At 31.0% G+C, this 26518-nt stretch overlaps 4 protein-coding genes across 6 annotated transcripts in view; 2 read left to right on the forward strand and 2 right to left on the reverse strand.

Annotated features, from left to right (window-relative positions):
- Positions 1 to 4474, forward strand: part of LOC136980714 (very-long-chain 3-oxoacyl-CoA reductase-B-like) — a 43715-nt gene extending 39241 nt beyond the window's left edge. The window contains exon 10 of the mRNA XM_067276906.1: positions 3717 to 4474. Within this exon, the coding sequence (XP_067133007.1) occupies positions 3717 to 3845 (129 nt within the window). The 3' untranslated portion in view covers positions 3846 to 4474. The remainder of the gene's footprint in view (positions 1 to 3716) is intronic.
- Positions 4475 to 8776: 4302 nt separating this feature from the next.
- On the forward strand, positions 8777 to 10153 carry LOC136980720 (peripherin-2-like). The gene is made up of 4 exons (XM_067276914.1): positions 8777 to 8797; positions 8869 to 9503; positions 9573 to 9804; positions 9869 to 10153. The coding sequence occupies exons 2-4, from the start codon at positions 8929 to 8931 to the stop codon at positions 10073 to 10075; spliced, it is 1014 nt and encodes a 337-aa protein (XP_067133015.1). The 5' UTR covers positions 8777 to 8797; positions 8869 to 8928; the 3' UTR covers positions 10076 to 10153.
- A 319-nt stretch (positions 10154 to 10472) lies between these two features.
- Positions 10473 to 14975, reverse strand: LOC136980717 (excitatory amino acid transporter-like). Of its 2 annotated transcripts, none has more exons than XM_067276910.1 (10): positions 14769 to 14975; positions 12880 to 13002; positions 12614 to 12812; positions 12337 to 12544; positions 12074 to 12252; positions 11857 to 11983; positions 11511 to 11744; positions 11234 to 11428; positions 11038 to 11172; positions 10473 to 10974 (listed from the first exon to the last, which is right to left on the reverse strand). In XM_067276910.1, exons 2-10 carry the CDS (start codon positions 12979 to 12981, stop codon positions 10722 to 10724), a joined length of 1632 nt encoding a protein of 543 aa, XP_067133011.1. In that variant the 5' UTR covers positions 12982 to 13002; positions 14769 to 14975; the 3' UTR covers positions 10473 to 10721. The 2 variants fall into 2 exon arrangements, with proteins under 2 accessions (XP_067133011.1, XP_067133012.1); XM_067276911.1 differs by lacking the exon at positions 14769 to 14975 and adding an exon at positions 13447 to 13820.
- A 130-nt stretch (positions 14976 to 15105) lies between these two features.
- LOC136980719 (cyclic AMP-responsive element-binding protein 3-like protein 2) overlaps positions 15106 to 26518 on the reverse strand; it is a 34529-nt gene continuing 23116 nt past the window's right edge. For both annotated transcript variants that reach the window (XM_067276912.1, XM_067276913.1), the window contains exons 10-11: positions 15929 to 16018; positions 15106 to 15862 (exon numbers count right to left, since the gene is read on the reverse strand). In XM_067276912.1, the coding sequence (XP_067133013.1) occupies positions 16005 to 16018 (14 nt within the window). In that variant the 3' untranslated portion in view covers positions 15106 to 15862; positions 15929 to 16004. The remainder of the gene's footprint in view (positions 15863 to 15928; positions 16019 to 26518) is intronic.

Below are 26518 nucleotides of genomic sequence, written 5' to 3' on the forward strand. Positions count from 1 at the left end.
TTGTATAACTTGATCTTTTCTTCCAAAATATTCTAAATTAATTTATTTCTAATTATTAAAATTAATGTAGATAGTAACAACTGCCTACCTTTAACAAAAATTAGAATTTATATAATACCTTTTATAATTCATTAGTCATATTATAGTCTGAATGAAAATCTGGCAGTATCATAATTATGATTGTTAATATTTGTCTGGCTTAGTTTTATATGTAATTCATTATTATATAATAATCAACAAATTCATATAATTTAGATAAAGTTACTATATACATTATATATATATATATATATATTATTAAATTAGTATAAACAATTACAAAGTTTGATTTTTACGACTATTATGACCTTTAACCATATTTCTAATTTTATTGACAAAAATTATTGTTATAGTAGCATGTTATAAAACTTACTTATAAGAGAAGTGAATACAACTACAAAGAGCTCAGGGATTAAAGTTTAAGAAATTCAGGAAAAGTTTTGAAGAAATTTGTTTCTAAATAACAATACAGTACTATAAATCTTGCAAATAATTATAATTATTAACAATATACTGCATGAATCTGTTATTGTTTATTAATAATAAGAATCTTTAATATTTTAATGATCTTCTTGTTGTTCGGACTACATGATAGAGCCAAGGCATGGACAAATGAGATTTATGATGTATAAATTACCAGCTTTTAGGAGAACAATTACGTCTTATCTACACCAGCCTGCCTGTTTATCTATTTGTCTGTTGAAAACTGTTCCAACAGTTTTTAATAGTGTCCAGGTCTAATCTGTTTCCTACCCATGTGAGAGTTCGGACTGGACTCATCAATAACTGAATGGATAAAACCACTGAATGCTGGCTATTGGCTGCAGGTTTGTACCTAACCAACTGTCTGGCCATATACAATTTTCTGGACTTATTATTTAACATCTGAATAGGGGACAATTTCTTTTAGTTTTCTAAGAGGCACTTCTCTTATGTTGCATTTCCTTATTTCACTAATCCAATTCTAATAAGAAATCTAGGAATTTCAAATTTTTTTTATCTGTACAGACAATAAAATTAGAAAAATGCAGAGAAATAACAATGGAGATGTAGCTCTGACATGGAGCATAGGAGAATAATGTGGTCATATTGAAAGTCACACTCATCAATCTCTTTAAAGTGATCAGAAATTGTGGGAAATAGATGTGACCCAAGGATGTTCCCAAATACTTATGCAATCACTGCTCTTAACAAAATGTCAGCTAACTCCTCGGTAAAAAATATTACCCCAAGTCATCTAACTTATGGAATACTTTACTAATGACACTGCACAATCAGGATGGATGAGAAAGGTATCTTTACCTTGCTATCTCATAACATACACTTTACCATCTGAGCTATGCAGATTTGTCTTCTTCACACACCTTCAGACCATCTGGCCCATAGAAGTTACTACATTTACATTTTCATCATCAGAAGAGCCTTCTTTGAGACAACAGCATTTAAATCCTGTTTTGAATAATCTCTCTATAGTTACTGAACTTGCTTTTATTCCATTATGCTCTTACCAGTTAGCTTTCATGTGTACAGATAAAGAATGTCAGTGTTTAGGATATAAATATTTCAAAACTGTCCTGGGCTAGAGTAATACTTTTTTTTCATTTTAATTCCTGTTGTTTTGTTTAAAAGTTGATTTTAAAGAGCTTAGACAGTGGATGAGACATTATCAACTGATTACAGTTCAGCCAAGATTCTATCTGACATGCAGGAAAGTCTTCACTCAAAGAAACAACTACACACTTTTTTCCTTGATGTTAACTGTATATACTTTCCTATAATTTCGTAGCCAACTGACAAAACAGACCATTAATGCAGAATATATCTCTACTAATTATTGTCTATAAAGAGAATGATATAATAACTGATAAAATTGACTCATCTATCGACATAAATTTATTATTATTATTGAATGCTGAATGGATAAAACCACTGGTGTGCCGCAAAAATTTTTGAAGGTTATTAATATTAAATAAACCTTTGGTGATTAATAAACATTTTATATGTTTTTCCCAAAACATTACTATTTTTGCAATACTATAACATCTAATATAATATAATTAGCTTAATTTTATGAAAAAAGCAGATTTGTAATGATTCATTTCAAGGATGACCAGTCATTTTTAATTTTTTTGACTTTTTCATTTGGTATCAAATAATTTTTGAGAAATTGTTTAATTCTTCTAATTATAATTATAATTTTTAATTATCATCAATTGACAGAATCTTCAGTTTGTTAATATGACAATAATGTGCAATACTTCTAATTATCATTTTTGTATTTATATATGCTGTATGTCTATGTTCCTGATAGATACAGAAATTTTTAAACTATTTTGAACATTAAAATTATGGATTAAATCATCAAACATTACAAGAAAATGTAGATTTTAATTTAAAATTTAAAAATTTTTTGGGTGTATTATCTATTACCACCAGAGATATAAGCCTGGCAGGCCTTTCTAGAACACGCTTTATTTGTAAAATTTTTAATTTCATATAATTCAAAATATTAATTTGGATAAGTTTTAAAAAATGTAGGTATTTATTTAGTAGTCAAAAAGAAAACTGAACTTTTGTCATAGGTTTTATTAAATAAGACAAACTACCTTCAAAGTAAACTCCTTATGCACCTACACACTTTTACCAGCATTTAAACCATTCAAAATGGCATCCAGGACTGCTTTACTTCATAATGTCTTTAATGACTTCTGTTACTGCAATTTTTATTCTGCTGCTTATTGGAGTCTGCAACTCTTTAGCTTCTCTTTCATTTAAGGAAACATATCACAGGGGCTAAATCAAGAAAGTAAGGATATTGAGAAAACATTCTGTTTCTTGGTCAGATATTTCTGACTTGGAATGAAGCCAAGCCACTAAAGACTTCACAAAAAAAGGCTTCCAGTATTATTTTGACAACCAGTATAGATGCTAATAGAAGAGCATAGTTGCAGGAGAGTTTATTTTGATGATGGTCTTCCAGTGGTGCCAATAGGATTTATATCAACATATTTTGTATTAAATTGTATTGACAGATTGCTTTGCACATTTATGAATAAAATTTCTGTTATATCTTTTTTTTTAATTTTCCACATACATTCTCTAGCTAAAGAAAAAGTAAACTTATCTTTTGGTGGTCTTTTGTAAATATTTTTAATATATCTTTTATTAGTTAACATTAAAAGTTTAGTTCCTTTTTGACTCTACCATGTATTTTAAACTACATTCACGAATATTCAGGGGATTCTGTTAATTTTCTTTTCAGAACAGTAAGAGGACCCATAAAAATTGAACATATTTTACCCCATAATATCTATCAGCAAAAAAAACCAAAAATTAATTTTAATATTAAAATAAAGCTTGTGGAAGTCAATTCCGATTAGGTAAAGTCAATTCCGTTTTTTTTTTTTTTTTTTTTTCTATTTGTTTGGAAAAGGATCATGAGAAATCTGTTTGAAACTTTTAGGGAATAGATTATGGATTTCAGCTTGCACTGTTTCTTCCTTTTAACTATGTTGGCCAGATTGGTTGGTTATGCATAAGGGAGTCAAAATTTTAAAGAAAATTATAGAAAAATATCAATTATTCACAGAAGAATAATTTTTAATTTTCATTGATTTAATTTTTAAAAAGGATCTTTTCCAATTTAATGAACGCTAAATTTTTAATTATATTTTCAGGGTTATTTTCAAGAAATACTGTACAAATACCTGCCCACGGCGGTGATCATGTACTTCACTTTGAAGAACACTAAGAGCATTCGTTCGCGCTACTACAAGAAGTACGGCATCGTGGATGACCGAAAATAATTGGATCTCTTAAATGATTCGCTTATGGTGAAGGTTATTAAAAAAGGGAACAAATGCAAATCTACTTACTTCTTTTATATCGTTATAGACTTTTATTCAAAAACTTGTTTATCGTTAAGAAAACAAAGCTCCCTTTGTATTCTCCATCGAATAAATACAAAACATTCGGTCAGAGATATAATGGGGCCATTTTGTCCATTTTTTGTTACGCCTTTTTTAAAAATAAAGAAATCTCCAGACGTTTTATATACTTCGATCTTTTGAAGTAAAATAATAAGATCTCCGTAATGTTTTGAACTACGTATAAAAGTATAATTTGTTTCGTTCATGTAGAGAATAAAATTGTGATATTGTTGTAACACACATTCAAAATTTATCAGCAGTTGATGTAATTGATCAAACTCTCAAATCAATTATTCATTTTATCCGAAATGACCTTTATGAAAAATAATTTATCATTTATTTACAGTTGCTGAAAATATTTAATAATTACTAAATAGAAATATTAATAAAGCAGTACAAATTTCCGGTGTTTAATAAATCAGTAAATTCGTACACGGAAGAAAAACTATCGATTAACGTAATATTTCTGTATGTACTTTTTTAAATTAAATCTTTGTTAAAGATTCTGCAAGCGTTCTAATCATATCTTTGTGTTGTTGTTGTCATTTTTGCATATCCCAGACAATAATAATGTCGTTATAAATAATTTAATGTTGAAATCTGATAGGCAGATTTGTAGTCTTACGTATTTATTCCAACGCACGATAAAATAGAATTTATGAATTTAAAAACCGGTAAGATACGGAAACAACGTTACGAACGAGAACATTGTATTATTTATATATGAACTTCAAAAACGTTGATTAATAACCCCAGCAAAATGTCTTTAGGCATAATGAGGCATCTGTATCAATCAAATACCTCATTACTTTATCATATTGTTCAATAAAAAAAACTTAAGAAATATCGAATAATTTCCTTTTTATATCTGACGATAGATTTTTTTAATAATTTGATCTGATTTTTCCAAAATATTCGGAATACATTTCTGTAATGATTTTAATATGCAAGTTTTGTCATGGAAAGAAACTGGACCTCGTTAAACCTGTTTTTCCACGTTTTTCCTCTGCATTATTTTTCAACATACAGTATTCTCACCTGTCCCATTTACATGTCCATGTGTATACAATATAATTTTTTTTTCTAATTGAAACATAGCACTAAAATATTTCTATTAATAGAATATTGAGCCAAAAGTAGACCCTATAGCCGTGACTTTCAACCGGTGTGCCGCAAAAATTTTTGAAGGTTATTGAATAAATTATTTTTCAAAGAAGACCAAAGAACAATTATGTGTACATGTCAAAATTAAAACCTCCGAAAAACACGTATAATCAATTTAAATTATGTATGTTTGTTTGTTATAATAATATAGTAAAAAATATATTCGTAAGCAAAATTATGTGTGTATAACACCAAGTTATTTCATTAATATAAAAATTTCTTTAAATAATAAAAATATGTATAATTGCCTATATTTAATTCAAATTCATTTAACTTAAAAATAGCTGGACATTGGGCAGGTTTCTAATGCCAATTATCGTGCCACTTTTTTTTAAGACTTAATGTTTATTGCCTTTCTTATGTAAATGAAAATTTATTAATTTAAATAACTTGTAATCTGCTGCTATTTTAACGAACAATACTGTTTTATTTAATTAACCTAATTCTTTTTGTCTATATTTTTTGTAAAGTGGCAAGTAATATGGCTATGGAATGTTTATAAACGCAACTTTAAAATCACGTAATTTTTTTCTGCCGAAATTAAATTTATAGGTTCAAGTATGTGTCGTGAAATAATAAAGGGTTGAAAAACACTGACCTACAGGTTTAACACTTCTGTCACCACACTGTTCTCTGATGTAGGCAAAAAGTACAACTGAAGATAAAAAGTACTGTACGTACTTTTTGTCTTCAGTTGCTTTTTAAGATTAGCATAGGAATATTTATGATAAGGAGTATTTATGGTAAATCGGATAGGAATATTTATGATAAATCGAATCGTCTCATCTCTGGCAGCGGAATAATCGAACTAGTCTTATTCCTGAACCTGTGTTGGTCGTGTAAAAGTGCATACTACAGCTTTAGTACGATCCTAATGTGATAGAAAGTTATAAATTCTCATCTGCCACTAAAATAAAGTGATTTATATCTTCAACTATTTCAATTCTGTTATTCCATTTACCAGTATAACTAGTTGTTATTAATTATGGAATACTTTAGAAGTTTAAAAAATGGACCATTTTTAATCCATGATTTATATTTGATTTGAAAGAAGACGAGCAAGTTTGACGAAGATGGTCCGATGGCCGGATTAAACATTTCTGAGACTGGCATAAATTATTTTGTAAATATTTTAATCTGTATTTACATAAAATTCGTCAATTCAAATATAAGATAGCTGTTGAATTAAAATGCAATTTTTAAAATATAAAATAACGAAATCGTAGGAAAAAAAAAATCTTATTTTTCCGAATTTCGTAATTTTTTTGTTCGTGCAAAGACTATGAAATTTGAATGAATAAGAATTGGAGGAAACTTGGATAAACAAATATGAATCTTGTAAATTTTTCACAACAGGAAAGAGTGATAATGTACTTTACACTTGTTTGTTACAAGGGCAGTAAAAATGGGAGTATCCAGGCAGCATGCTTATGGTGTTGCACCGTTCCTTGATACCGAAGCAATCAGTTTGTTACTGTATTTTTATTTTAATATAATACTGCATAACTTCAGTAAACAAAGTAATATTGTACAAACAAACAAAATTTAAACTGATATTTCACGGAAACGCATGTCGAAAAGTATGGAGCACAGATACTTTTGAATTCAAATGTAATTAACTAAAATTTCGATCATTTCTAGTGAAAAGAAATGCAACGATTTTATACTTTTTCTATTCCTCCTGTTGGAATCAGGGTATAAATCGCACACTAATATGTATAATTGGTATCAATCTATCAATTCAAAATGATCAATTATCATCCTTTTAACAATTTTTAAAAATCTAGCAACGAGTTGCGTAACTTTGAGATTTTATTTTAAAAATAACTTTTAAATTATTAATCACAATAAATAAATAAAATTGTGTGTGACGCCATCTGTTACGAGATTTTATAAAAACGTTCAATATTTTTAATTATTTCAAAATGCCGAAATTTGGAATTTTGAGGGTAAAGATGTCTGAAAAGCTGTAAATGCTGACAAGTAACATTTTCATTAAAGTTCGACCCCATTCGAGATAGGACACGTGGCCACCCACTGTTTCTCCATCCCTTCGACGTTTAATTAACCATCAAAATTTGATAGCATCAATGCCCTTATATACAAGCTAATGTGTCAAATTTCTTTGCCCCCTTTTTACCCCATCCCGAGATATTAACGTGTTGACGTTATTTCGTTTAATATTTCAGGATGAAGAAACAAAACTTGGCACGGTACTTTGTGTTTAAGGGCATTGATGCTATTAAATGTTGGTGGTTAAAGGGGTGTCACGTATCATATCTCGAGATGAGTCGGACTTAATGAGGATGTTATTCGTTATTAGCATTTACAATTTTTATTAATGAAATTCATCACTACCTTCAAAATTAAACCTTTTGCCATTTTATAATAATAAAAAATATACTGTAAAAGCTAATTTTTAAAAGCCGGGAAAGTTATGCAACTCATTGCTGGATTTCTTTTAATATATAGAATATAATATAAATTTTGAATTTTAACTGAAAAAGACTTCTATTTAAAAAAAAAATTGTTCATTGGAATAAACTTGAAACTTAAAATTATTCATTTGGAAATTTAACGTTCTAAATTGATGAGGTGAAGTTCTCATTTATTTAATTTTATAATAAAATATATATAGTTATTTGAAATAGCTAAACTTTTAATAATTATATTTCCTAATTATATATTTGATTTTCTATAGAAGAATTAATTATAGAATAATAAATGGTTCGTTCTATAAGATTTTCAACGTCTTGCGGAACGAACCATTTATTCTTATTTTAAAATAAGGACGTGTAGATATTTGTTTTGTGAATACAATACTCGGAATAAGATAATTTTGGAAGCTTTGTTGGTGAAAGCTATTATTATTATTACAGTATTCTGTTCCTTTCACGCGTACCTGCACGAATGAAGAGGGCCAAAGCCAGCTTGCCACGAATTTTCGAAACATTCGATAAATAATATAATTTCTTTAAACACGAAAGATCGAATCGTACGTTTTTAGTTTTCTAATTAGACAGGGACCATTTTACATTTGATACATGACACATTACTGCTCATTTATTCCGCATTCGAATCGACATATTGGCGGTAATGCTTGTATAAATCGTTAACGTTTTCCCACATGATTATCATGTATGAAAGTTTTATAATATATATTGTGACTCGATTGGTCATTTTATAAAACGCTAATACTATAACCTATACGCTTACGCAGAAATGGACGATTCATCTTTATTCGGGATTAATCGAGCAAGCGATATTTTATTTTCGAGAACTTGAATCGATTCAGAAACTGTTTATCAACTGGCGGAATTAATAAAACTTGGCACAACTTTTCTTGCAAATAACATGGCCCGGGGTGCGTTGGTTCGCCAGTGTTGTCGCGCTTAATCGCAATCGGTATTGATTTTTATAGCGCTTTCTGTCCCTATTTAGTTATTACAGGATTTTTAAAAATGATTCTGCATGTAGGTATATAAGTTAATGACTGGGACTAAGTTTCATCAAAATCTCAGTAAGGACACGTAATCGAAGTGATACGTTAAAAAGATTGCACGAAATTATCGATTGCTCTAATACGATGTACTAATACAGCAGCGTATATTGCAGTACGAGTTGTCGCCGCTTACCAGTTGTTCACGTGCTAAATAAAATGACAGGTAAGTTGAAAAGATTACGCGAGTTATTTATAAGTAAATACTCGTATTAACACGCAATCAATTTGGCGCAGATGATGCTGTTTTGCTAACAATACTGGATAATAATAGTTCAAAAACGAATTTATTCAAAAATGAGACTATTACAAGTTACGTTTAAGCCTGATACAAAACACACTCTAGTTCTGGTTTTATTAGTGACCAGCGTGATTCGATTGATCGTCAGTTTAAGTATGATGTCAGTAGCCTATTACGTCCAGTCCTCTTTCCAGGGTCAAGCACCTTTCCTTAAAAGTTACTATAGTGCCTACACCGTGCCCTCTATTTTGTATACTGCCGGAAGCTTTATCATCGTCTCGTCCTTTTGTGGAATATATCTATCCGTGCGATGTCAGCTGGAAGAAGGAGAAGTCAATGTCAGGACTATCGCGCTATTCAAGATATATGTTTATTCTTGTGTCTTTCTGGTTATTTATATATTTGTAACCAGCATGATTGTTTACGGTCACCTCACGAAGGTAGAAGAAGCTCTAACTCGTGGCCTATCCTCCAGTCTCCAACAATATCGTCTCAGACCACGGGTCAAAATTGTCGTGGATAATACTCAAATCCATTATTCCTGTTGTGGAGTAAAGGATTACGAAGATTGGTTCCGAGTACCGTGGATAGATAAAGCATTCGTTGATCCCAAAGAACCCAACGTGGTCGAGTGAGTGGTTAATTTCTATTTATGATTGGAAGAAGAAAAAAGTTAACTTATAATTTTTCTAATTCTTAGAAAAGACGGTCAGTATTATACAGAGAATGTTCCATTTAGCTGTTGTGATCCAAGTTATCTGGGGGAATGCCATAATAACTTGGTTCGAAGCAATAAAGCCCATTACCGATACGATTATCGAATCAATCTCACTTTATTCAAAAGAGGTTGCAGAGATGCTTTGATGGACTTCTTGGGTGGAGTCGTGTTGATTGGAGTTGGATCCTTTTTCTTTAGTAGTCTGGTTTTGGAGGTATGCACTCTTCGCATTTAATTCTATTCTAACCAGTGTTTACTTAAAAGCAATATTTTTTCAGATATTCGTTTGTGTGATAAGTCGTTATTTACAAACATCCTCCATCTCGGAATGGGAGAAAAAAGATGTGATCCAGGGTTGGTTGATTGAATGGAAGAGTAAGAAAAAGAATAAAGAGCCGGTCGTATGGGCGGAATCCGAGTACGACTCACAAGAGTTAGAAACAAACGAGGAAAGAACCAAACTGATTAAGAGGACCGACAACTGACATCTAACAGAATCGAACGAGAATCATCCGATTAACATAGACAAACTTCTATTTAATAAATTTACTGTGGAAATAAGACATTCTCTCGAATAATTTTGATTAAATCCAAAAGGAACAAATAACAAACCGGAAGAAAATGATTAGCGCGACGTTAATTGATCGGAGGTTATCCGTCAAAAGCGAATGATTTACGCGATATTGTGTTTTCCATTGCGTTGTGACGTCAGCGGCATTGACGTCAACGTCCGTGTGCGGCAGTAATTGTACTTCCTCATCAGGTCGGTGCGACACGAAAAGCGGATGCAGTTATAAACAGGTCGATCGATACATATAATTGCCGAATTTCGTCGGCATCAATTTGCGTCTTCTTACAATATTTGCGGATAATTCGGACAAATTAATTATATATAATTTAATAAACACTATAAGGTTACAAAAAATTTCAGAGTTCTATCGGACAGCAGATCATGGATGAACGATGTGTGGAAGGCGTATCTGAAAGCAGAATGTACACGAGCTGTTCGATAGTGATACGAGATTACAAAGTTATGTACAATTATCTGAACTAAGTGGAGGAAAGTATCAAAAAAGTTGGAGTCCCGAGCTAAGGCTCTGATTTATTGCGTTGAGCCAGAATGGCTTTATCTTAAATTTGAGTTTCGCCACTTCCGTCACCGCTTCCGCTGCCCAGGAAGTTCTTGTTGCCCGTAGGCTTCTCGCTCAAACTAGCTCGCCCAGTGACAGATATCTTTCTCAGTTGACCCGCTTCGACCAATTCTAATTCTTGTCGAGCTGCATGCTCGGCGTCGATCTTGTCCAACTCTGACTTGGAAAGATGATAGACGATGCCGGCCCCGAAAGCATCACCCAATACATTGATGGACGTCCGGATTCTGTCCCTGAGGAAACAACCAGAGATGGATGAATGTCATAAGTAACCACACAAATTAACAGATACTTACAGTAACCAGTCGACGGCCACAATCATCGAGATATCTTGGGTGGGTAGACCCACGGCTGTCAAAACTAACAACATAGTGACTAAACCCGCGCTAGGCACGCTAGCGGCTCCGATACTGGCAGCCGTGGCAGTCAGGCTGTGGAGAGATGGAATCAATAGACGAAGTGAATATCCGAATGAGCCGGAAAGTTACTTACCTGACGGCAATTACTTCCCCTGCCGATAGTTCGATTCCGTTCATTTGTGCAATAAACAACGCAGCTACGGCTTCGTATAAAGCAGTGCCATCCATGTTTACGGTGGCACCCACCGGTAAGACAAATCTAGTCACTCTCTTATCAATATGATTATTCTCTTCCAGACAGCGAAAAGTGATGGGGAGAGTGGCAGCACTGAAATAAACAAAATAGCAAATACCTGTATTTTTAGCTTTTAATCCTGGAATTCCAGGTAATTCTATCATTTGTAACTTACCTGGATGCTGTTCCCAGAGCAGTAATCCATGCTTGTAGCATTCCTTTGAAAAAAGTTAGAGGATTTTTTCTGGTAAAGATGAAGTAGATGCCGGGTAACGTGATGACGGCATGGATGAGCAGACCAATTATGACAGTTAACATGTACATACCGAGTTGCTGCGCGGTCAGAGCCAAATCGCTGATGGACATAATCTTTCCAATGATTAGCGACATAATACCAAACGGAGAATACCTGTGGATAGAATTAATTATTTTATTTTATTTTCCTAGCGATATATTTATAATTTTGTATACTATATTTTTGGAACAACACTTTCAGTTTAGAAATTGACTTTTATACCCACCACATGACGATCACCACAATATGCATTATGATATCATTCAAAATAACGAAAAAGCGGACCATGAGTTCGCCTTCGTATTCCATCTGACCGGTAATGATGCCAAACGCAATGCAGAATATGATCAATCCTAAACGAAATTTTGTATATGAAATTCTGTACAAATTACATTTTAAAATTCTAAATTAATTGGAGATTCGAAATATCTTAAAAATATTACCCAAAACGTTAGTTCCGTCCTTATATATAAGACTCCTTTTCAAAATGGTTTCGTTGGCAAAAACAGAAATATTGGTTCCGTCTTCCGCATGACTTCGAACTATCATAGGTTTTTTTTTGACGTAGGTGGTTTCCACTTGCTGGAAACAGGCTTGCAAAAGGTTTTCCGGGAACATGTTCCTGCCGAAAGTTAACGACCGTCAATTCTTTTCAATCAAAAACTAATGGTGCTCCGAAGCAATAAACTATCATCGTCCATCGTACCTGATTAAGTCTAAAAATGCATCAAGAGTGGATACTTTCTTCTCTTCGGTACCCGTGCCTACTTCTTCTTTAATGGAAGGATCACCGGGATGAATGGCCAGAACCAGAATAATGCCGACGACGGCTGCCAAAATAGTAGTGGTGATGTAATATAAAAGGGTCCGATATCCCATTTTCCCACTGGATTTGGCATCCAAAGAGGCTAGACCTATTCGGCATTCGTTACGGTGAGTAAAAATGATTATCCAAACGAAAAGACCACAATACCGTAACTTACCCGAAACCATGGAAGAAATAATAAGGGGCAGGATTAACATCTTTAGCATTCTCATGAGAATGTCACCCGGAAAGGAGACCAACATGATGGCGTCATCGGAATATTCGGCGAATCGCGCCAAAAAACCAAACAGGATTCCCAAAATTACACCGAGAATGGTGAGAACTAGCAACAAATTGTCTTTCGTCCATTTCCACAGCTGAGGAAAAAAACAAATACTTTTAACCACGATGTAAAAATTATAAGAAGTGATATAGAAGCATTACCTTTCGTCCGAACGTCCTAGTAGGTTCCGTCAATCTGATTACGCTCGATTCGCTTAACATGGGCATCTTGGCATTTGAGTCAGCGGTTTTCTGTTCTGGCATTTCTCCAAACCCCTCTCTGATCTGAAAATAAACATTTTAAACTTCGTTCTTTGGGGAAAATGTTATGTGATGGCAATTTCTTGAACTTCTGACAAATTCTTAAAAAATTGGACTTTTAAACCTAAAGCCACTATCGTTTCCCCAATTCTGACTTAGCCGAGGTAAAAGACGATGCAGTTTGAAGAAAAATGGATAGTTATAATGGTTATTTATCAATGGCTATCTCATGAAGAGACAGATAATTGTACCAAAGTGAATAGTGTTTTAGTGATAAGAACGGAATAGTGTGCTTTTTATACGAAAGTTTCTTCTTCTAATCTATCACAAACGTTTTACTGCATGTGAATATCTCCGGTTAAAACCTAAATACACCTTGTGCCGATTTATGTTCGGCAGAAGTTAAACTGTTTAGGGAATAATTAATGAAGATATAAAGAAAATATTTTGATAACATTTGTTACTTACTCGGCTGGATGGCCGGTGCTGGATCTAGATTAGTGTCCAGCCTCTTATTTTTCCCTCAGCGTTTCGTATCAAGAAAACAGACACTATTTAAAATCGGTCCAGATTTGGTTCTGATTATAGAATGATTTAGTGTCCGCCGACGATTCGGCAGTGGATCCAAAGTTAGAAAGGGAAACCCGTTAGGAGCTGCGTCAGAGGGGTCGATCCGAGGAAGGAAATGAAGAGCGATTGTCGTTCGAGAGAGGCAGGAAGTCTGCTCTTTTCAAGTACGTCCACAACGGAAATCCCTGAGAATCTCCTGAAGGAAGACCGCACAGACAATTTCTCTCTTCATCTTGGCATTTTCATCATCACGCAAAAAGGAATTCGTATTTTCCGGTGTAATTACTAGTAGTTGCTTTCTTCTACTAATTTTTGAAATCTGTAGATTTTTCCGAGTAACAAACAAATAAATGTACGAATGCTTCTTGTTTTTCATGATGGCATTTACAATATTAGCCAAATGAGTAAGGGAACTAGCCTCTTCGTAACAGCTTCGCGCTTAACAAGGAAGTTCTGGTCATTATGAAATTTGAGGGCTGCCGAACTGAGTTTCCCGCGCTTTTTATCTGAGAAATTTTAATGTCAACAAGGAAACAAGCTAAATTAAAAATCACTTTAAATTCCTCAATTACTATTAGTATTGCCAAGGATCAAATTTGAGTTCGAATATATTTCGAAAAAGATTTTTATTTTTATTTTTAAATAATAAAAGTACGTTTTAAGTTAACCGAGAGCGAAACCCGTCCCAACCATTTCTAATCATTACACAAACACGAGGTGAAACCGTTCTCGAAATGGAAACAAGGAATGTAACTAAAAATGAACAGATCAGGTAAAACCGGAAGACCAAGAGATAAGGAAGATGGGGCCAGTGCACCGGGAGACAACAGGTACGAACCACCTTGAACAGATATTCTCGACGTCATAAATCAAGTGCGAGAGGAAGAACGCGTCGTACGGCGGTAGATGTGAAACAGGACATTCTCACTCATGTAATGGCACTTAATAATGGCCACCATGCGAACCCTTTCGTCCGATCACTCTGAATGACGCAAATATCGCTTTATCGAGTTCAGATATTCCTCGTGTGTGTGTGTGTGTATACACATTTTGTTTCTCACCGTCAGATTTTATAAACTGAGTTTTTCGGAAGATGTTCCCGTTCCGACACACACTCGCGAGAACTACTCCGATTCTAAAATAAATCTGCAACGTTCATTTGTGGGTGGGGAGAGAAGACTGGAAACGAGCAGAATAATAATAAAAAAGCCAATACGCACCGTGAAGTTTCTATTCCGCCGTACGCCGACACACCGATGGCGAGAATGGCAGATGGCAGTTAGGAGTGCGCCCGGTCACGTGACGCGCCATCCCTTTCCTCCTATCGGCCCGAACAGTAATTGATGAGAAGGGACAGGATGACGCGAGTAACCTTGGTGTTGATAGGTATTTTCTATAGCCACACAGAAAGTCGGTCCGTCCACAGTTCCCAGAGCCATTAGCGCATTGCAAACGAGTAAGAATCGGAAACGAAGGCGCGAAGGTCGGTTTGGAGGTCCCTTGGACGAGTCGGGCTAATTTTATTGTTTGGTCGTAAAAATTAAATTCAGACATGAGAACTTTGCTAAAACATTTTATTGAAGAAGGAACAGATACAGAGCCAACAACCATAATTAAGGCCTGCGCGGTGTTATCACAGCGAACGGACGAAGTAGAAAAATATCCGGGCCACCCAGACTTGGAATGTGCTATAGCGGCCCGGTTCGGCTGGTCCGAACCCACGAGAATCAAAATAAATATATTTCATTTCTGAGATTCAGTTTATTATAACAATTTATATATTCAAAAAATAAATTAATCTAATTAATCAACATCCGGCGCGGGTCGGACCCGGCGCCCCCGGTCCCTGCTTCGATCCCTCCACCCGCCCGTTGCTCCGGGACACAGAACAGAGCAGATAGGCGGATGTACTTTTAAATAGTAAGAAAATTGCATCCAGTTACTATCTAAAGTGGTCCCCCAACCGCCATCGGGACTAGTGGCATTGCGTCCAGAAATCTCGTCTCTTTAGAGGCGAGCTCGAATTCTCCTCCCAATGGATACGACGTTAAATGCGACGATAACTGGCATTGGCTGCGCATAAGAGTAGCTTTCCCGATGATATATGTACACGTTGTTCTCCCCCGAGTCGACGCGACTTCCCTGTAGATCCTCGATATGTACTGTACAACACTCGCTTCCAGAGGTCCGACCTCTCTTCCGCTTTTTTGGCACGGTTGGTTATAAGGCACGATGACCACCGGCCGGTGAACAGGGTGCGTGCAGAAGAGTACTTGGAAGACGTCGTCCAAATGGGACGATGATCTATCGTTACCTGCGAATAACTAAGATGAGAAAAATACTTTCACTAAAAACGACAGACAATATAGTTCATATTCACCTGAGGAAGCGAACGGATGGCTGATTCTCGGGATCCCGTCCGCTGGGGGAGATGACCCGCTCCCGAATCCCCACTACTATCTACCTGTAACTAAAATAATAATCATTTAGAATGTGTATGTTTGCAAATGTTAAAAATAGTTTAAAATTTGCTAATATCTTAGCTGTAGATGTAAGTTATTATTGACGTAGGCTATATCGAAATTACAAGCAAGCTATAGGTCTACATAAAATGATAACCCCACAATAAACTCAATATAAAACACCCTATATAAAGTACTGTACAATACTTTTCTGACTCTTATTTGTTCGTTATATTGAGAATTTATTACGTTTGTATAAAAAATTTATAGATATATATAGCCTATACAAGTTTTTCATACAAACTCTTTATATATATATATAAAATTTTTTAAATATTTAACGGAATAATTGGCTTAAAAAATTTAATGTAATCTAATTATAAATATACGAGTATATTATACATATAAACAGCATACAAGTTATTTTAGATATAGAAAATTTCTTATTGTGATAAAATTCTAGACCACACTAGAATTTTTGCACATAGATCCGATTTAGTTAATTCTTAACTATCGCCAATAAATCATTTATTATTTTTTTGCATGCTACTACTGTATTTTTGTTTCATTATGTTTGATATATTACGAAATTATATTTATGTACTTAGACTTTTTAATCTGATAATGAATTAGATGTTTTTTGTTTAAACAATAAAAATAAAATATAGATTTTAGTCAGTTGGGAAAAAAGGTAAAATGTAATGTAATTTATGTATTTTGAAATTTATTCTATGATAAAATAATGGATTAAACGATGTAATTATAATAAGGTATAAAAAGTCTAACTAAAACACACCATCTACAGATCACATAATGTTTATTGCATTAGATTGATCTATTAAGACAGGGCTTCTTAAACTATGGGTCACGACCCCATTTGGGGTCGCTTAGCGAAATCTTGGGGTCAAGAGATTTTAATGCAAAATATTGAAAATAATTTGTGAGAGTTTGAAAATGGCACGCATTGTGTGGTAGGTTTCGTGAGTTGCACTTTGCGTCACTTCTGGTGCAGCGAGACAACTATTCAGCAACACTGATTGTAGTGTGAACTACTATAGTGTTGTTGCTTTTCAGTGTATTCAGTTGTCTCTGTTCCATTGTAACACAAGAGTGAACTGTGGTAGTACACCATTATTGTTTTTGCAAATTTGTATATATCTTCAATATATATGTATATTTTCATTGTATTTCATATGTATATTGCAAAATATTTATATATCTTTATTTTATATGTTTTTTGGGGTCGTGAAAAAAATCACAATCATAAATGGGGTCATGAATAAAAAAGTTTAAGAAGCCCTGTATTAAGATATTAATACCAAATCTTCAATCTTTTCTATTGTTTTTGTTCTGTTACTATAGAAAAATAATATATTGAAAATGTTCTTTGAATCTTTATCAATTTTAATAGTATAGATAACATCCAGACATTCTATGCAGTCACTTTTATATATCTTCTTGTATCTTGTTTCATATGCCAAAAATTCAGTTTAAACATTGTTTCCCTAAAGTCAACAATAATCATCTTATCTAACAAATGGTATGTCATCATTATACTGTGAGAAATTAATGAATTATTTTATAATATGAACAAAATATGAGAAAATACATTTACAAATTTGAGAATGTCATGGAATAAAAACCAGTGAAAAATCAGCATTGCTGTACTTTTGATATGATTCTGGTATTATTCTAGCATCAATAAATCCAGATCACTCCAGAGAACAAGTTACACAATATTGAAAAACAGCTCATATCATTTTGTACCTTAAAAATTTTATGTATCGTATCCAAAACAGCTTTTAATGCCTTTCAAGAAAAGAAAACATAACTATAATTTCCAAAATTTCCCACAAAATGATAAAAATTCAATATGAATAATTTGAAAATAGAGAAATTCAGGTAATCTAATAATATAATATTCATTATATTATTAGATTACCTGAATTTCTCCAGGTACCTGAATTACCTGAATAGATAAAAATGATATTGGTTTGATACAAATTTTATAATTGGAACAAGTGATTAAATCTCAATTTAATATATAAAACTATTATATATTAATATCATTTTAATATTTTACATATTTATCACTTTTGACTTCATGGAGGAGGCAAACATCTCAAATTATATTAATTGAAAAAAACTTGCATTACAATAAAACTTTTTTCTAATCCAAACAAATTTTTTAAGATAATATGTAGCAACTTTATTTCATTTACTGCATTTCAACCATATTAGTCCTCTTTAATCTAAAGTTACAAATAAAAAAAAGTATAGCTATACAAGTATAACACAGAAGTGAACATGAGAATATTTATGTATGTAAAAAGCAAGTCTAACTAAAACATTTATGCATGCTGAAGTTTTAGACTTCAAATAATAATATTTAAAGAAATGGAGTGAAAATGCTTTAATTAGAATAAATGTAAAGAAGATGATTGAAAAAGAATAATTAGATGATAAACCAAAAGAATAATTAAAAAAGTTGGTTAATAAACCAAAATTATATGAAATGTGTGCCAGATGATTTCTCATGATGTGCCATAGGTTCGTCACCCCTGGTCTAGTTGCATATTAAAATAAAGGTGCTGAAGATTCTGTCTTTTAAAAAAGCTTTTTGACAGAGACACAATAATAATTATAGTATTAAGAATTACATTAAAAGTGAATAAATAAATAAATATAATGTGAGAACCGAGGGGTTAAGCTACGAGCTCAACCCCCTCGGTTCTCACAAAGTGGTGTCAGGATTCTAAGGAGGACACCGCACCGGAAGAGGGGTGACCTATAAAGGAAACCGTTATGCCAGATGAAGGTACTGAGCTCAAGGTTATCCAAGAGAAAAATCCCCTAGAGCAGTGGTCCCCAACCCTATGCCCGCGGGCACCATAGCGCCTGCCATTCGTTTTATGTGTGCCCGTCGCTGTGCGACCACGATAAAAATAAAGATATTTCGTTTTTAATGATTAACCACTCAAAAATAGAAATGGCGTCCAACACAGATAAAAGCTCAAAGCGAAATGCGACCAATCTCTTTTTCCCCTCCGCCAAATCTTCACCAACCAAATTTCCCATAACTGAAATGAAATAAACCGGTCCGTTCTGAATATCATAAAATCAAAGTACATATTACGACTTACAGATGAACACCGTGACGATTGCTTACGAGCAGGAATATCATCATACTCTCCTAATTACGAAGCAATGGCCAATGAAATGCAATGCCAAAAATCACATTTACTTTCAAATTTATATTTTTTATAAAGAATTTTTATACTCTGTAGATTTTATATGCATTGTTTAGTAATTACTTGTTTTGTAAAAATTATTGTTAATAGTCTTGTGTATGTTTTATTACATTTTTGGAATTAAATGTTTTCTGTACATTATGTGTATGTATTATTAACTATGTCCAAGTATAAATTCACCTTGAAAAAATAAATGGTGCCTGCCGTCCGGCCGGTATTCTAGAATGTGCTCTTAGGTACAAAAAGGTTGGAAACCCCTGCCCTAGAGCTATGTTAGGGGGCAAATAGTCCAGACTTAACGTCTGGTCCTCATAGGAGGGCATGGGTTCACCCCACTCCTGACACACCAACCCAGACAAAACCCATACACTTCCTTTTTTCCTGTGATTTCTTCATAGATAAAACAGTTTGAATATCAACAAGTATTACTTAGGTGTACTACGTACCCTGATGACCTTAGTCACCTCTGGCCATTTGTTCCGTGTGATTGACAGCTGTTATCAATTTTATAAGGTAGAATGAGTAACAATACCGGATAGACAAAAGTAATAAATTTGACAAAATGTTTGATTTTTGACAATTAGCGTAAACAAACTCCAGACACGGATCAGACTTGAGTCACCTTACATCAGAATCCCCCTGGGAGTCCCCTTGCAAAATGGGTATAAAAAGGGTTTGCACCCGCACCTCGGAGCGATTGTCCAAAGGAAGCCTCCAGGCCGGTAACACTGTCCGGACCTCTGCTCGACACGCCAAGGACCTCTCGAAACTTGATCGCCGTATTATCGAGGTAATCACATAAAGACTGATGTAAACCTCGCTCTTGGTAGAATAGTTACAAAAATTAACTATCGAAATGGAACCTGCGACAGTATTTCGACAAGAGCGTGTTAATTAACATCACACTAATAGAATTATTAATCATATATTCTACATTATATCTTCTATTTTTGTACTTTCTTTGTTTAATTTTAGTTTATTAAATATGTTGTTTTATATTCAAAGCATGTCATCCTTGAGTATGCTCAACACCTTATCCCGACCTCACCAACACTCCCCACTACACTAAATTACCCTCCTACAGCCATCCCCTGACAAGAAAGCCGATAAGTGGGGTCGAGCTTGCCACTTAAACTTGATGATTTAAATTCTATTGAAACTGAGCCTATATCTTATATCATATTTATACCATATTAATATGGTCACCAATTGAATTATGATAAATAATTAATATTATAATATTAGTAATCTACAGATAATTATCAACTTTTTATCAATTAAGAAAATCTTTGCTTTTAAAAAGATTCAAAATCTAAAATCAAAACATGAATATTCTGAAAGTTTAGCTCTTTAAGTACTTAGTAAACATAGGGCTGTATTAAAAATGTCAAATAATGTAAGATGTATTATATGCCAAAACTGAAGGATTGATACCAAGATGAATACAAGATTTCTAAGTAATTAAGTATACAATATTGCTTAATAATTAAAAATATAAAACAGTAAACAATTTTGTTAATGGCATGTATGCTAAATAGAAAATATCAATTTCCCAGCAAACAAAGCTGCTTGATATTGTTCAATTAATTATTGCTATGCCATATCAAGACATTTGATTTGATTGTATTGGTATTGATTGCTTTTAACAGAGGAAAATTCAATATAAGATATACTTAAATAATATAGATATATTTTAAATACATTATTTAGAATTAGTATAAAATAAAAATAAATCATTAGAAAAATATTTTATGTACTCAAAACTACATAAAAAGTTTTACTTACATCAGTAATAAAGATGTACAAAAAAATTTTAATTGTTTTTCATACATTTATATTAAATTATTTTGTTTAAAATTCTGAAATACAGTCATAACATGATTCAAAGAGAATGTTTACTTTGAACAGCTACAATCTTTTATTATAATACTTTTTTGACAATGTAACATTTGACAACAAAATAGTGACAATAGTAAATTTATATGAAAAAGTAATACAAGAAAGATCTAAAAGCAAACTAAAAAAAATGTTCTTAAAAAAATAAGTTTCATAAGTCATTATTGAATAAAAAAATAACACTAATTAAAATATTATTAATCATTAAACAAAAATATTGGTTAGGATTCAAATGATAGTATGGCTTTTTCAAATATTTTCCCTAATATATTCAATTAGTAAGATCAGAAAATAATTCTTAATTTCTACTACTTTATTCTTATTATTTCATTACATTTTTATGTTTGTATAGAAACACTTAGACTTATAAAGACTTCTCATTTAATAAATTTTGTTCTGATGATGAAATCTACAGACAAATAAAAATTAAAACTATATATATGAGAATCATTCAAAAAGAAACGAGCCGGGGCTGGAATGTGAAAACCAATGACAGAATTGTAATATTGTTGCGTTTGTAAGAAAGTGGTTCCAACAACAGCACGGAAGATCACAGCCCATCGCTAGAGGGTCATGGCTGCATACCACATGACTACAAAGCTGGCAGAAGCACATGTCAATCGTCCACCGTGGTCAGCACATGCAATGATATTACAATTCTGTCATCGGTTTTCACATTCCAGCTTCTGGCTTGTTTCTTTTTGAATGATCCTCATATTTCTAACTGAAGATATAGATTAAATGACTATAATATGTTCTTATAGTTGTACAGTTTTATTAAAAATAGAACTTATCTAATTTTGATTACGTTGAAAAAAATAGATAAACTACTAATTTTTACAATGTTTATAATGTTTTATTACTATTTTTATTATTATTAACTTGCTGACTTCTGATATTTAAATGTATTGAAATGCAACTAATAAAACAAAATTTATTTAAGTTAACTGTATAAAGTTACTTTCACTAAATTTATATTTGTCATTTTCAATTGTTATTTTATAATAATTTTGAAGTGATATATTGTGTTTAGTTTTATGTTAAAAATAAATGCTGTCAAAATGCTTATTACTGAATTCATTTAATTGAAAAACTATTTATTTAATTAAAACGATCACAAAATTTTAATTTTAAATAATTACAATAATTAAAGTTTATGATGAATACAATTAGATATTTATGAAAAATTTTACAAGTAAATAAATAATTTAATTCAAATCTATTTATGTAAACTTTAATTTGTTTGAAAATGAATAGAACTTAAAATACTTTCCACTTAAGCTTTGATAAATAAAAATATTAATTTTCATTTAATATTTCATATATCATACATTAGAAGAGTGTTCATTTTTTAACACATCACAAAAAAATTCCTATTTATATGAAAATATGTGAAACTTGATCCATATAAACTTTAAATCAAATGGTTTCATTACAAACAGAGATATAATATTTCTAATTGAAATTCATTATCGAATTTCATTAATCTATTTATTCTGAAAGTTAATTATGTTTTCTTATAAAATACTCAAAATTAAATATTAGAGGTTAAATTTCTTTTCATATTATAATATAGTAACATTTTCCACATTATTATCATCATAGCTTTAAAATTTATTATTTTTCTGCTTTATTGATAAAAAAGGATTCAATTGAAACTTAAATTTTTGAAGAATTTCTAAATGTCTATTATGTGCACTTCTAGTTCAATTATTAAAATCAGAAATTTATTTTCAACATTAACCAAAAAATTAATAAAAAACCAAGTTTTATAATGTTTTATAAGATGTATTCCTTTAGTAATACTGGTATAATTTTATGAATTACTAATTAAATCAGCATTACCTATTTCATAAACTTGAAAAAACACTTGTTACTATTTAATGCTACAGCTTTTATTTTCAAATTCCTGAAATTGAGTTGAGAAATATTGTGTAAATTTTCATGTGATTTCAGATAATAAACTAAAATACTGAAAAGACAAAATATGTCTGTCTGATGTTTGTATCAAAACAATCATCCTAATGTACACCCATCCCTCGTTTTACACGGTACTTCTTTTACACGTTTTCGCTTTTACACGGTTTAAAAAATAAATGTAGAAAATAAACTGGCTATGATCAAAAGAAACAATTTTTTAACTTCTATATTTCAATCCACCTTATTTATATGTTGTAGTTGATATTTAGGATACTAGGTGACAGTTTTATTTCAATCTGTCAAATAGTAACCGATAAACCGATATAGGGTACTCCCCATACGCATGAAGTTGCATTCATTGCACACAGTTTTAAACCAGAAAATTTTAATTTTTCATATTCATAAGTAACAAATGATTACATTATTTTTAATTACATTTTTTACATTACATTACATTACATTACACAATTACATTACATTTTTATGAATCTTTTAGATTTTATTTTTTGTTCCTTTGTACTTTGTATTTAATTAATAAAAAATATATTTTTTTTTCCTTTCAATATTTTTGTTTGATTTATGTATCTTTAAAAAATTGAAAAAATTTCATAATTAATAAACAACGAAATTATGCGTTTCTTGCATACTTCTCGATTTACACAGTTTTACATTCAAAAAGATACAAATTCGATTTACACGTTTTTCTCAGGAACCTATCTTCCGTGTAAATCGAGGGATAGGTGTATTGATATTTTATGTAAATAAGCAAGTATACAACTTTTATATTTTAAAGTTAAATAATGACAATTTAATATCACTATTTTAAGATAAAGATCCTTTCACAAACATGGAACTATTAAATTCAAAAGTAACAATATTAATCAGAATTGCTTATTATATGAATTTACACACACATTTAAAAAAAAAATACATTACAGACAAAATCATATTTAATTAAGAGAAACCATTACCTATTTAAATAATAATATCTGTTAAAAGGAAAAACAGTAATGTAGGTTTAATATATAAATTAGGAAAGCCACATATAATGCAAGCTATTAATGGTAATGTTTAAAATATTTGAATAATTTATGTTTCATGATCAAACACCACAGAAACAACACCAAAAATCATGCACATATGAGAATCAGAACTGTTTCTCAAATACAGCTAAATGTACTATATTAAATATTGAATAATTTTCAGTAATAATAATAATTTTCAAAAATAAAAATAGAAATTTCATCCTATTGAATTTTTTTTTTCTTCAATAAGATTGAAAAGCTCATTAACAAAAAAAATTTTGACAATAGAAAGATTAGTTCACTTTTTCAGTTTAACTATAAGAAGATTGTTTTTAAATCCTGCTAAATTCACTTTCTGAAATAGTAATAAAACAATTGGCAATAAAACATGCAATACTGACATTAAAATATATATGTAACAGTATTTAGTAAAGCATAAATTTCACACACAGTAATTTCTCAGTAAACAATGCAATAGTTAATTAGTAGCATTCTTTGAAATAAACATTTCTAAGAATTATAAGCTACATTTCCTTAAACTTGTATTTTCATAACAATGATAGCAAATCATAAAACAAAATAATTTTGAAATAGCCCTATAATGGAATAGATTCACATTATAAAACTTTAATTAGTGATTTTTATAAAGCGTTGCTTTTTTGCGATTTTTATTTGAAAATAAAAATAATTTTTAACTTATATTTATTTACTTATTAATATTTATGACATCTTATATGTCACTGATGTTGCATTCTTAAATGAAAGATTACTGCTTTAATTTTCTTTATCTCATTATTTCAGAAAATTTTGAAATACAGTGTATTTAAGTTTGAGTTTATTTCTTTACAAAAGTTTTGGTTTTATAATAATGTTTATTTGAAAAATTTTGTATAAAATATTAATATGAAAATACATATTTCTTCTTAAAAAATAAAGAAACATTTATCTTTATTAAAATTACTCTTTCTAAAAGCACATACAAATTAAGGAAAGTAATTCTTGATGATAAACATTTTAATTTTAATTAAGGTGAATTAAATATGCTATTGATATCTAAGTATCTTACAATATGATTTTAACTTTGCAATTTTATTTACTGCTTAATAAATTATAATGGTGATTCTATAATTGATCATGTATATTATTAGTAGCATAAACTACTCTCTCAATTTGTTTCAGTTTGCACTATAATATTCTGTTCTTTTTAAAAGAAAAATTTAACTTTTAAAAAATTAAATAATGCTTTTGTCTTATTTATTTACAGAAGTCACTTAACAAATAAGTGTTATTTTGATCTCATGAAAACAATGAAATTATATTTCTTAATTTGTATGTACTGATTTTCTTAATGCAATGTTTGGAATAGATTATATTAAATACTCATGAAGCAGTTACCTTAAAATAACCAAACAAATTATTTGAAATTTAAAGCTAAGGTGTTATATAATTAGTTAGTTTTACTAAGTAGGTTACCTTATAATAACTAACAAAAGAATAAAGTAATATAAATTCAATACCTAATTGTTTCTAACAGCATATTAAATATACTTATTTATTGTTCTTATATTTGGAAACTAAATTATTAATAAAAAAAAAAACTAAGTACAATAGAGTCATGCAAATTTGACTTAATGAGGACTGGGAAGGTGAAAAGTTACTGAAAATGATGAGTTTTACAGATAGCAACAATGCTAATCTAACTAATGAAATTTTTGTAAAAGTATTGTATGTGTAAATCCATGTACATATTAATTACATACCAATAATGACTATTTCTATTTCTAATTAAATTTTAATTTAAAAAACTATTGACTATTTGGTGATTACTTTCAAGTTAGTTACATTTGCCTGGTGGTGTATTGCAGTGGCATCTTAGAAAAAGAATTACATTCTTTGTTAACACATGGAATTGATGCCATTAATGAATGTCACATGTGAATAATGATAATAACATAACATTAGGATCAAATAAGTTGAGATAAAATTAAATTACATGTAATTGTTTTTTTTTGGATGACATAACAAGTTTTAGAGAATGTTGAGTTATCAAGAATTAAGTTTCCAGGACTCTACTGTAAATAATTTTTAAAATTTTATTACTGGATAAATATTTAGCTATTGTCACTAAAAAAAATGACAAAGTAGAGTTAATACGTTACTTCTTATAACTAGAACAAATTAATGTAAACTTACTATATACTGGATGAATCAATGATAAACTTACATAATTTATTATTATTATTATTTTAAATAAAAATCAACATTTTTTTAAAATGAAAACATATTTAATTTTGTAAAATTATTCAATTTTGAAAAAATATTTTTGAAAAATCAATTGTTGTTATCATCAACAAATGATTTGCTAATTATATATAATATTTATTAAGTTTAATGCTATTATTGTGTATTGCTCAAT

This window comes from Centruroides vittatus, unplaced genomic scaffold, assembly GCF_030686945.1.
Source record: "Centruroides vittatus isolate TY-2023 unplaced genomic scaffold, ASM3068694v2 contig_717, whole genome shotgun sequence".
NCBI classification, from domain to species: Eukaryota; Metazoa; Arthropoda; class Arachnida; order Scorpiones; family Buthidae; genus Centruroides; species Centruroides vittatus.

Bases quoted from the DNA above. Each gene is read 5' to 3' on its own strand.
- LOC136980717 (XM_067276910.1), bottom strand. From the start codon at position 12,981: ATGCCAGAACAGAAAACCGCTGACTCAAATGCCAAGATGCCCATGTTA. The intron at 11,745-11,856 runs GTGGGTATAAAA...TTCTATCCACAG, and splicing joins ATTGTGGTGATCGTCATGTG to GTATTCTCCGTTTGGTATTA. The intron at 11,173-11,233 runs GTAAGTAACTTT...ATCTCTCCACAG, and splicing joins GGGGAAGTAATTGCCGTCAG to CCTGACTGCCACGGCTGCCA.
- LOC136980720 (XM_067276914.1), top strand. From the start codon at position 8,929: ATGAGACTATTACAAGTTACGTTTAAGCCTGATACAAAACACACTCTA. The intron at 9,504-9,572 runs GTGAGTGGTTAA...TCTAATTCTTAG, and splicing joins AAAGAACCCAACGTGGTCGA to AAAAGACGGTCAGTATTATA. The intron at 9,805-9,868 runs GTATGCACTCTT...ATATTTTTTCAG, and splicing joins TTAGTAGTCTGGTTTTGGAG to ATATTCGTTTGTGTGATAAG.